This window comes from Acipenser ruthenus, chromosome 10 (genome assembly GCF_902713425.1).
Source record: "Acipenser ruthenus chromosome 10, fAciRut3.2 maternal haplotype, whole genome shotgun sequence".
Classification (NCBI taxonomy): domain Eukaryota; kingdom Metazoa; phylum Chordata; class Actinopteri; order Acipenseriformes; family Acipenseridae; genus Acipenser; species Acipenser ruthenus.
The window spans coordinates 30,962,965-30,975,674 of record NC_081198.1 but is presented as its reverse complement, the minus strand read 5'-3'; the positions used below and the strand labels follow the sequence as shown (position 1 = coordinate 30,975,674).

General features: G+C 38.4%; 1 protein-coding gene across 1 annotated transcript in view; it reads right to left on the bottom strand.

Annotated features, from left to right (window-relative positions):
• LOC117413422 (aryl hydrocarbon receptor-like) overlaps nucleotides 1-12,710 on the bottom strand; it is a 93,854-nt gene that overhangs the window by 15,630 nt on the left and 65,514 nt on the right. Inside the window, exons 5-8 of the mRNA XM_034022602.3 lie at nucleotides 11,934-12,057; nucleotides 5,728-5,858; nucleotides 4,260-4,462; nucleotides 3,519-3,628 (exon numbers count right to left, since the gene is read on the bottom strand). Coding sequence (XP_033878493.3) covers nucleotides 3,519-3,628; nucleotides 4,260-4,462; nucleotides 5,728-5,858; nucleotides 11,934-12,057 — 568 coding nt within the window. The remainder of the gene's footprint in view (nucleotides 1-3,518; nucleotides 3,629-4,259; nucleotides 4,463-5,727; nucleotides 5,859-11,933; nucleotides 12,058-12,710) is intronic.

The window sequence follows — 12,710 nt, the reverse complement described above, 5'->3', positions numbered from 1 at the left end:
GGGCAGTGCTGTTTATTCAAGGGCAGTGCTGTTTATTCAAGACCAGTCCTGTTTATTCAAGGGTAGTGCTGTTTATTCAAGGGGTGTGCTGTTTATTCAAGGGTAGTGCTGTTTATTCAAGGGCAGTGCTGTTTATTCAAGGGCAGTGCTGTTTATTCAAGGGCAGTGCTGTTTATTCAAGGGCAGTGCTGTTTATTCAAGGGCAGTGCTGTTTATTCAAGGGCAGTGCTGTTTATTCAAGGGCAGTGCTGTTTATTCAAGGTTAGTGCTGTTTATTCAAGGGCAGTGCTGTTTATTCGAGGGTAGTGCTGTTTATTCAAGGGCAGTGCTGTTTTTTCAAGGGCAGTGCTGTTTATTCAAGGGTAGTGCTGTTTATTCAAGGGCAGTGCTGTTTATTCAAGGGCAATGCTGTTTATTCAAGGGCAGTGCTGTTTATTCGAGGGCAGTGCTAATTTGAGGATATATACGGTATGTGGTTTTGCAACTTGTTTTTGTAAACTGTAAATAAAAAGGTTTGTAGGTTTGGATTTGAAGTATCAATAGCTCCAAAAGGTCTTTCAATCAGACACCTCTCTGTACGCAGAAGTCTGATTGCTGTGTTGTGCTTTATATTTGTTACAGAGCAGCAACCTTAGCAACAAAAGGAAATACAGACTACACCCTTTTAAAATACAAGTACAATAACATGTAACAGTTTTAAATTAGATATGACCAATGTTTTTTTTTCAGATGACATTTCTGAAACAGCAAAACACATGATTTATAAATTGCCAGTGGACTGGAAATTAGATACAGGCATTTTAAATCTCTTTATTTTTTTTTGCTTCAAAATGTATACAATACATCTCCATTGGAGGAGGGTGGGGGGCTGTGAGTTAATTTACAGAAAACTGGAGCAGTCATCATAAATTAAGAGCAGTACCGCTCTAACTATATCATACAAATGAAATGCTGAGACAGTGCAGATACCACTGAAGTCTGGAATTTATTAGCACCAAAATGCACAACACAGTGAAACCTATTTGAATATTTGAAGACAAATACATATAACCGCTGGAATAATTTAGAGTTATAGCATACATTAACATTAAACCATGCCCATTTCTTATGTAACTAGATATGTGTGCTTAAGGCTGTCACATTAAAACATGTACATGCTTCTATTTAATGTGCAATTACTTAATGTTTAGCTATTTATTAAACATTGAGACAAGCCAGGTGCTAAATCAGCTACTAAATCAATTCAGTAAATAGTTTTCTTTGTTATTCCTTGAACTGTTTGTTTTAGTATATGTTGTTTACTACATAAGGAGCACTGTTGTATATTTGAACTAAAAGTACAATATATGCACCATTGAATTACTATATTCTGTGGCTGACTATCATGGTTCCTTCCCAAGTGTGCTTTAATATCTTGTCACATGCAGTGCTAGTAAAGACAACACCACACCCACACATGGATTTGTAAACCCACTTCACATTTCAGTCCTCTCATTGACATAAGCCTGCACTCAGTCTCTACTGTGAATTACTCGCCCGTCCCCACGCCCCTCCCCTGCCCTCTCGCTCAGACGAGACTGGGTCAAGCTGTCACCTGCCTTGTACTTCAGGGCTGGCTTGGTGTAGCTTAAACTCGCTTCAACTAAATTCATTTTAAGTAGCTCACAATACTGTGTATCTCATTAAAACAAATGAGAAAGCATCACAATGTGGCAACAATACACAACAAATGCTGCTGTGACTATTATTATTTATTATTATTATTTATGTCTTAGCAGACGCCCTTATCCAGAGCGACTTACAATTGTTACAAGATCACATTATTTTTGCATACAATTATATTATTTTTTACACATTATTTTTACATACAATTACCCATTTATACAGTTGGGTTTTTTTTTTTTTTACTGGAGCAATCTAGGTAAAGTACCTTGCTCAAGGGTACAGCAGCAGTGTCCCCCACCTGGGATTGAATCCACGACCCTTCGGTCAAGAGTCCAGAGCCCTAACCACTACTCCACACTGCTGACTATGCATTTACAGAGTTCTAGGTAATGCTATTTGTTTGTATGTATTAGTTTAAGTGTTATATATTTAGTACAGTACATGTAACTACAGTGCCTACTGATACAAACCTTTCATGAACCTCTTCCTTAGTTTTCAGTTGAGGATCCCAATTCAAAACCATTTTTAAAAAGGTTTTAAAAATAACTTTGGTCTTGTTTAATCTCAGGGATTTATGATATAGCTTGCCTTATGATATACCTTAACTTAAACTAACAGGAATCACATTTTAGTTGTGTTACAAGTGCATAGTAGAGGGTATAAAGCAGCGTTAGACTCCCACAGAAAATAGTGAGTAGATTCTAGGGTCACGCAATGTGGACCAACAGTGCATATTTTCCTATGCAAGGGGCCTGGGACCTGTCAGGCTAGCCCAGTGGGGTCTAGGGACAAAGCCCCTGGGGATTTTTTTCACATTTACAGTGCCTGTGCAGTCAATTTTACACCTAAAAAGATAAACGTATTAATTGAGGAGCTTTGTTCCCTGAAAAATCATACTGTTAGTTGGATAGGAAAATGTTAATTTGCATGTAAAGAATTATATTATTGGATGTTATTATTGTCTGATAACATTCTTTAAAATATGCATTCGCCCTTCAAAAAACAGTTTTTAAAAACCACGCAGACACATTAAAAGGAAAAGTTGCGTCAGGAACATTAAAGGGTTAAGTATTGGGGAGAAATCAAATAGTCTATTCAAGATAAATAACAATGAAGATGGACTGTGAAAAATGCTGTTTCAGCAAAAATAGTGGGTGGACTGCGTCCATCCTTCCAAAAAAGTGAGTGGACTGCGTCCACCCGCGTCCACCCCCCAGTCTAACACTGGTATAATGAGTATGTAATCATAATGTCATCACTGCAGCTCCAGGAGTATCTACACAGACTGAACACATCTACAGCTCTTCTGTGCACACTGATCACTCTCTCCCATTTAAGTAAATTATAACAAATGATCGGTAAGCTCCTGGACTATCTTCTGTTTAAATATATTCTTAACCTAATCTGATGTATTGCTAACAAGACTGTCTATTTCGTTATGTCTCCAATTTTAATGGCAATAAAATATCAATATTTACATTTCTAAAGCTTTGATGGTATGCAGTAAGACCCTAGCCAAACCCTTACAGATTAAAATAAATAAATAAAACATACATTAGTATATATTCCCAACTCAGACATGAATCCCCATTGTACACAGTGGAAGCCAGTGTCGCCAGCAACCTAATCCTAAAGATATGAGTGCAACCCCTTAGTGATGGCCGATTGAGTGGACGGATCGAGAACCTGGCCCCGTCCCATTCACGAATAAAGGACTTTTTACTACAGCATATTTAATGTGAAAGATCAGTTTAACACCAACTCTGGAAAAACTAACCACAGATTCTTATGTTTAACATAAACCTGCGACTTTGCCATGTTGTATATATCAATATATCTGAATAAAGTCTTACTTCTGACATGATTCTCTGCACAGTACAGCATGTCTGCAGCATGGATGAACTGGTAACCTGTCCCACGCACTCGGAGCTCAGCTTCGGTGTATCCCAGGACAATCTTACCCCTGCAGAAACCGGAACAACAAAATTCAGAGATATCATCCACTCAATTAATTCAATTCCACTACACTGCTCTTCTGCTTTACGGGCACTTGGTAAGTGTATTGTAGTACTGCTTATTGCAAAATTTTGTTTGACTTTGTCATTGTGGGATCTGATTCCTAGACTGTGCTTGTGAATTTAGCAGTTGAGTTTTCTGTAGTTTGTGTATATGTTTACATGTATGTCTTAATGACACAGATTAAGACTTATAGGAAAGTCTTAATAACACATCCTGTCATATTGGTCACACAACTTCCATATTGTTGAACACAACAGGGAAGCAGGGTCCAGCACTGGGGAGTAGGGTACAGCACAGGGGAGCAGGGTGAAAACAAGGGAGGAGGGTACAGCACAGAGAAGCAGGGTACAGCACATGGGAGCAGGGTAAAGCTCAGAGAAGCATGGTAAGTGCAGGGAAGCTGTGTAAAGTACAGGAAGCATGGTAAAGTGCAGGGGAGCTGGGTAAGGTACAGGCAGCATGGTAAAGTGCAGGAAGCATGGTAAAGTGCAGGGGAGCTGGGTAAAGTACAGGAAGCATGGTAAAGTACAGGAGCTGGGTACAGTTGAATATGTTGATTCTGCAGGTCTCATTACTTGGCATCGCAGGCTAAAGGTGTGAAGTCCAGCTTGTGCTTGGTTCTGAAGATCATGTTTTTGGTCCTGATCTCCAGTATAGAAGGAGGCTGCAGGGGCATGGCGATGACAAACAGAGCCAGCTGGGGGGGCACCACGGAGCCTTCGTCCGACCACCTGTTCTGGCCATGGAGGAACTTCAACCGGCCTTGCAGGTTCAATGCCTGGGACAAGAGCAAGAAAAAAGAGGAAGGTTAAAGCATGCATGCCATTCCTCTCCACAAGTAGACCCAAACTATTCCTATTTATCTGTTCTTCACCATATCTTTTTTACCTCATCTTTACCTTTTCTACTCATCCTGGACAGACTTTCTCCGTGGCACAAGATCAAAACTGGATCTCCATTTTTCATTTTCCCTCTCTTTTAAAAGCCAGGCTACACTGCCGAGCTGCTTCCAGCTGAATGGGGAATGCTGTACACCATTAGCAGACACTATATGCTGACTCAAATAAGGTGCTGGTTCCTCCATTCACAAATGGTTATGCTAAAAAAAAACACACTTTTGAAAGGTTTGTCTACCAGACTAGGAAGATTCATTAGCTATTCAAGGACTATAAATAAAGCCATTTCTATCCTGACTCCACTCCAATGGCATTCTGATGAATTAAACAATCTTCAGGCAAAGAAGTGTCACCAGAGATCAGTCCACAAGCAGAGGGGAACAGCATTCTGATACAACTAATCCCATTGGTCTCCCTTCTCCTTGGGAATGTACTGTGTTACAAAAGATCAGCCGGAGCTCTTAAAGGGAAAGTCTGTTTAAACAAAACAATTTGATGAATAGCTGCATGGCTTCATTGTACAGTATTAGTAAGAAAAGTGAAGCCTAAGGGCTTGGTGGGGGAGTGAGTTCATTCTCAAGCCATTAACATCTGAAGGCAAGAATGGCTGTGTGAGTAATATGCCAGGTAATGAATTTGTCAAACTGAGTTTAAAGTTCTCCAGTCATCACTTTCAGACATTTTCACTTGAATTAATTTTCTGCATTTTCTTCAGAAATGTTTACTGTCTGAAATTTTGGTAGACACACCCTTGGGGGAATTTTAAAAGAGGAAACTGTTGTTAACTTTGAACTTGTAACACAAGAGTAAAAGCAAAAGTCTGCTACACTAAATATCTTAACACTCACAATAATCAACCTGAATATTTTACATTTTAACACAAAATATAACACCAAGGACTGACAGTGGCATGGTAAATCTGGCAGGTTGTGGTAATTGTTATTCCAAACCATTTATGATACACACAGTACCAGGGGTGCACACTTCCTATCCTGGAGGGTCTGAGTGGTTTTTGTTCCACCTGTATCCTAAATTACTTAATTGATCCGATTCAATCTTCTTCTAGGTCTTAATCAGTTAAAACCTCCAGGACTGGATTTTGTACACCCCTGGAATCTACTGTAACGTTTTTCTGATGAAAACCCACCAAAAACCCGGAGGAGTTGTCCAACAAGCATCGGAAACGACATACAAAGCTCCGCTCCAGGAAGGAGGAGTTTTCAGGAGGCAGCTGGTCTGGGTTGTAAATGACCACTGAGGAACTGGGGACTTTGCCTCCTGTTTTCAAAAAAACAAAACAACTTAATCTGTGATCATATACATTTCAGATATTTCATTTTGTATAAAGGCAGTGATGTGTGAATTAAAACATGTTTTTAAACCTATTTTCACTCTTTCTCGTTGGTCACCTTTCAAAGCAAATAGCTACAAATTCTTTTTTTCCCCTGTTCCCTTGCCTTTTCATGGTGTTTCCGATCATTTTTAGTAATTCATTGTTTGATTGCCCAAATATTGTGTTTAACTTCTAATGCCACTGCCAATACCATACGATAAGGCTTACAGCTAGCTTAGTATCACATGAAAATGCAGTTTAAAATATAATATTAATAATAAAGGGTAGTTTAATTGATTCCGGCACTATGGTTTTGCCCATTGAACACATTTATGTACCCTGCCTATGGATACAGGGGCAGTGAAGAAACTAAGGAAATTAATTTTGAAGCTACTTACTTTTAAAATAAGGGAAGTTTACACAATTGCTTTGCATAAGTGTATACAAGTAATATCTATGGTGTAACAGTAAAACCTGGTGTGTTGCAAACACACAGTCTCCCGTTTACAAAATGGTATTACAGCAACTCGATGTGAAACAATCAGTACGTTTACATGACAAAGCGTTTTCCATTTTCTCTTAGAATTCAACTGTATACATGGATTGAAGTTTTCGGAAAACGCAGGATATTTTCGCATGCAAAGTACTGTAGTACCCTACGATTTAAACCGGACATGTTTTTTCTGCGATAGAACGGAGACCAATCCAATAACAAGTGCTTTATGGAAGTGTCAAGACATAAATTCAAAGATTACTATCCTATACCCAGTGCCGGCACCTAATTTGTCCGGATCCGGTACCTCTCGCGGCATGATTTATTATTTTTTCCACTGTTTGCACTGTAAACATTCTAATAAAAGCGATCAGAGTTAAAGTTGCTTCTGCCTCCTCGTTATTTCTCCCGCCACCCGTAAAAGCGCATCCTATCCTGCCACACCGATTCCAGACCTGCTCTCTTATTTGTACATAGAGGTTATGGGGCGGGCCGGCGAGGTAAGTAACTGATCTTGAAACAGTGGTGGTCAGCTAGTGAGAGATCCCTACGTGATCACGTCACGTAGCCTAGGCTAGTCGTCGCTAATGAATTTGAAACATGTCGTGGGAAAGGAAAGCCAAATCAAAAATGAGGGGGAAACTGCTCCTGATGGTGATGCCTTAGCTAATAGCGCTGTCTGTGCTTAATCGTTAACAAACTGCACATCACAAAGCTAGGGAGAATCTATATTTGGTTGACAGGGTTCATAAACATTAAATTAAATATAGTTTGACAAAATAATAATAATATATATTTAAAATACTGGAGATAACATAACAGTTTGATCCATTAGCTTTGTTTAGCCATCAGTATCAATCTAATCTAATTTAATTTAATCTTTTAAAAAAAATAGTCAGTTGCATTTCTTGTGTTTTTTTTTCTATACATTTGGAGTCACCGATTGTTTTTTACAACAACAAGAGAGGCTCGAACGAGTGGTATTTGTGGAACTAATCCGTGGTATTTATTCAGCACATAGCAAAACGCTGTTTCCCCAATTCCTCTTCTATCCAGTAAATCTTTGGGATTAGTCATGTAATCAATCACACGTTGAAGCACACCCATAACCGCAACATGTATATTTTATATAAACAAAATTTAAACGTGTATATATTTAGTATTTTCATTGTTTAACACAGTAAAACAACATTTAGAAAATGTATATTTAATGTGCGTGTAAAATATAATAGACGTTTAAGAACGTCATGCATTAGAATGTGCAATATCCTCCTAAAAGGTTGTTGTATCGTAGCTGATACTACGTTTCACCTTGTGGACTAAGCGGAATCGCCATCATTATTAAATTATAAAATATTTAACCGTAGTTGTAAATTGTCATGTATAAAATACATTCATTCCTCAAGGTCAAATATGTAATCACAAGTTATATAATTAAGCCTTGGGTACAATAACGTTACAATACCAGTAGATGTTTGTATTTATTTATTTTGGAAATGAGGTGTATATCTCAATTATTATTATTATTATTATTATTATTATTATTATTTAGTAATTAGGCTGACTTTACTCAAGATGACTTAGAAGTATTAATCATAGGGAGGGATGAAACTAGCGAAAGAGTGTGTGGAATGTACAGTAACGTTCTCTGCCTCCAACGTAAAAAAAAACAACAAAGAGCCCTCAGAAAAAAGGTTTTTGAACATGCCCGAACCAAGGCCCATTTAGCGGCAGCAAGCATTGTAGCCAAGGCTAAAGATGACACCTTAACACAGGTTATAGTTACATTGTCTGGCTACATTGTGTTTGTCACTTTTTTCTCATGCGTTCCGGTACCTCAGAGCCTCCCGCAACACCCTCCCTCTCGCGCTCACTATGTGTTCCGGGACCTCCCGGTTTACAAATTAAGCACTGCCTATACCTCTTTTCAGATTCCCCACAATGTGCAGTCTTTCCAACAACAGCTCATCCTGTTCTATTACCAGTTTTTTTTGCAGACATTATTTTAAATTATCACGTAATTTTAAAGCTGGAAAACATGTGCTGCTTCAGTATGGGCTATTAAAAAAATACATACGGACAAATATTACTTGATCCCTAACCATTATTATTATTATTATTATTATTATTATTATTATTATTATTATTATTATTATTATTATTATTAATATTAATATTAATAATAATAATAATAATAATAATACTTTCTTAGCAGACGCCCTTATCCAGGGCGACTTACAGTCGTAAATAAAAATACATTTCAAGAATCACAGTACAAGTATTAATACAATTAAGAGCAAGATCAAATACAATGACTTCGGTTCTAGCAAGTACAAGTATATGACAAAATACGATTCAATAACGGAGCAAATGGATCCATGCAGACTGACTACATATTATTATTATTATTATTATTATTATTATTATTATTATTATTATTATTATTATTATTATTAAAATTATTATTATTATTATTATTATTATTATTATTATTATTATTTTCTATGTTTTCTAAAACCACGTGCAGGAATGAAGGTCAACGTTTGCACATGTGCAGTACGCTATCAGAATAAGTTTTCCGAAAAGTGCGTTTACATGATATGCATTTGGTTCGTTTTCGGAATTGAATCAGAAATTTCTAGGTGCTGTTTTCCGAAAACTGGCCTAGGGAATATTCCGATACATTTTACTAAAACTGTGTTTACATGACTTTTGATATCGGAATTAGTTTTCGGAAAACTTAAGTTTTCCGAAAAATATCGGAATTCGTATGCTCATGTAAACGCACTGAATGAATATGGAATGTGTTACACATTCAAATTTTTAGGTAAACGTTAAAGATAATTCAAGTTCATCGTTTGAATTAGCTAAAGAAAAAAAAAGACCAATAATGAATGATTTTTAGATTGATAATCTCTTAATTCGAAAACAAACTCATAAAATGAAAAACACCAATAATAAAGCCTGTAGTGGACATCTTTCTAACTGCAAGATCTTCAGTTACAAATAGTTTCTTAGTTACTGTTTTGTGCTAGTTTGTGTTTTTCTGTGCTTCTTCTCTGTTACAACAGCGTGAGGATTGTTATAATGAAGTGTTTGCCTGATATCTCTTTGGAAACACATTGTTGCTTCAAGTGTTTATGATGGCAAGCGCTAAATGTTAATTACATACATAAATAAATATAAATTTGCTGTGTCATGCTTTGACGCAAATGTAAGAGCTCTGGCATGAACCCAATGTTTTTGAAAACTTGGGTCATGTTCTCCTCCACAGGGTATTTAAACATTGCAGCAGCACACAGAACTAAGATTTCCCCAATAATGCTTCCACCTGGTGTTGCTCACCTTTATTGCCAACATTTAAATCACCCGTAAAACTTTACACACTTCACTTTCAATTATGTTTGATGTCCGTTTCAGTGTTAACATTTCGGGTCGCACTTGGGACGCTTCACATAAAGGTCATGCAAAAAGAATGTTGTTTTTTTCCGTTTCAAGTTCAAGTAGTAATTTGTTGACATTTTCCAAATGTATTTCTACTTTAATCCTGGATCTTTAGGCCAATTGTAATTGTATTCAAACTCTGACCTTTTAGCTCTGGAATAATAAAACTCCTCAGGTATAAACCATTTTACAGAAATGGAATTTCATTTTACCCAGCAAGATGGTAATTCTCTTCTAAATTATAGCTCCCTACATTTATCAGTTAGGCTGCACATTCGGGGGCTATAGCATATGATCACTTCCAGGTGTACGCACCACACATTGTGTAACAGCAGACTCCATGTGGCTGAAGGACTACATGTGGCTGAAGGAATGACTGATTAGATGACATGGATGCGTGATCACTGTGTGATTGACAGGAGACAGAGACTGGAAGGTTGGGATTAACACAACCCGTAGACACACAGGTTTATTTACATAGGCGTACAGGTTGAACATACAGGAACCCCACTTGACGCTACCAACAATGGTAGCTCACGTGGGACATACGGCCCGGCGTACAAAATGCAAAATAAACACTGTACAAAAACTATCAAACAAAATGTGCTGTGAAGATGGCTCGCGTTATTCCACTAACAAATGGAGGTCCCACTTCCACACTGCTATACTGGGTGGGATCTACTATCCCAAAACTAACTCCCTGTCCCTCAGGCAGTTTACCCAACTCCGACTTCAGAATATACACACGATCGTTGGTTCATTGCAGCTTCCTTTTGCCTCAGAGAGATTAGCGGAACAGAGCCTTTTTGCAAACAAATCCAGAATTAAATCCACAAAGAATTCTGATCACTGTTACAAGGGGAACAACATGTCTAATATAAAATCTATATTAATAGCTGCATTTCTGTTGAGGAAAGAGTAAGGAAAGAATGTGTTGAATTGATTGCACCTGACGAAGCAATTGAGATCTCCGCTTTTGTTTTGAAAGGGTCGCTACAAAAGTTCAGGTGTGATTACAGAGCTTTTAACCTCACCTCATCAACAGGGGTCATAATCTGAAATGGCATTGCTTCACTCAGCACTGCATGTTGCCTATTCCCCCTTTAACCTTGGTGATTGTCTGCAGCCAGTCTACAAGGTTCACGGCACCAATGTATCAGAGTGGAGCCAGGCTCTTTTGCATAGTGGTTCAGGCACTCATTGAGTGGTCACCAGTTCGCGACCCTAGCCTTTGGCTTGTTACAAAGAGTAAAGTATTGTAAAAGATGGCAGACAAGATGAAGCAATCAAATCAAAATCAAGGTAAAACTTACTAAACGCTAGAGACACCTTGTGGCAGGGCAGAGCCCTGCTTGTAAATAGTGTTTTGTTTGTGGGTTTGTGGTGGTGGTTGGCAGGGATGGGGTTAATTCCTATCCCTGCCAAATACATGTGAGAATGTGGCTATTCCCAAATGAGATAATTGGTGCTGATTGGGAACAGCCACATGATATAAAAAGGGAGCTAGAAGCTCCATTGTGAGAGAGGTTTTTGGAGCTGCCTGGAGAGAGAGAGAGAGAGAGAGAGAGAGAGAGAGAGAGAGAGAGAGAGAGAGAGAGAGGAGAGAGAGAGAGAGAGAGAGAGAGAGAGAGAGAGAGAGAGAGAGAGAGAGAGAGAGTTAAAACTCACTGTGACAGTGCAAGTCTTGGGTGACAGATCTTCTGTTCATTATTTGTGGTGCGCAACTGTTTTGTTTAACCTTTTTATTTTGGCTCTGTCATTTTTATTTAAGAAATAAACATTTGCAGTTCTTCAGCTCTGAATCTCCTTCCTACTTCCTGACCACCTAGACACCTGGCTATCCTGTCACACACCTACCTGCAGAAAGGTCAGGAACCAAATTAGCAGTGATGAAGCTACGATCAGCTGTTTCCAAGGAAAGGATGCTAGAAACTAAAGCAAATGGAAATCCCACTGAACAGCACAGTAGATTGACGGGGACCAGTGAAAACCTTTAGCATAGCCGTGGAAGCTGTGATCTTCTAGATGCACCTTCCCAGTGCCTGGCTGAGGGCCCCTGCAGAAGCAATGCAGCTGCACTCACCTTGTGTGGACTCTTCTGGTTCAGAGCGGCTGGAGGGGTTGAGTGCCCAGTGCAGGTTCCTTCTGAACTCCTGCTGGTCCTCAGTGTGGATCAGCTCAAAGACGCTCTGGTGCATAACATCCGTCTGGAGAAGAAAGCGCAAGGTGGTTTTAGTTTGTACACTTTCATGTACTGTAACCATACTCCTTAAAGATACTGCATTATCTGAAGAGGGTATAGTCAGATAAGAAAAACACTTTATCTTATCAGAACTGGATACACACATCATTTTCCTCAAGGCCCTGACTAACAGAGTTGGGTTTATATTTGTCTTTGTTTCACCTCGAACTTATTAACACAATTAGCATTTCCCCACAACAGCTCAGGGGATGTAGAATGTTTTTGGACAGATATAACTGGGATTCAAACCCTTGTAGTTATGGATGATTCTTTCATTCTACAGCTACTAGTGGCCATATTACACATGTCAATTCAATAAAAAAACATGGAAAAAATACACAGAGTTCAAACAAATCACATTCCTCAGTCATATCATTCCCCACAAGTATGACAATTTTATGAAGATCCGTCTTAATCTACATTTTGCCAAGAAGAAGAACAAGAAGAATATTTCCACTGACTGACAATCTCTACTAAAATAGATATTACGAATATTGTTTTGTATGTGATGTTAGTGTTTCATTATTTGAATGGCGCTGAAGCAAGCTGTGGCAATACCACAACAGCAAGTGGGTATTATTTGCCAATTACCAACCCTCCCGCAGTTAGATCAGAGGT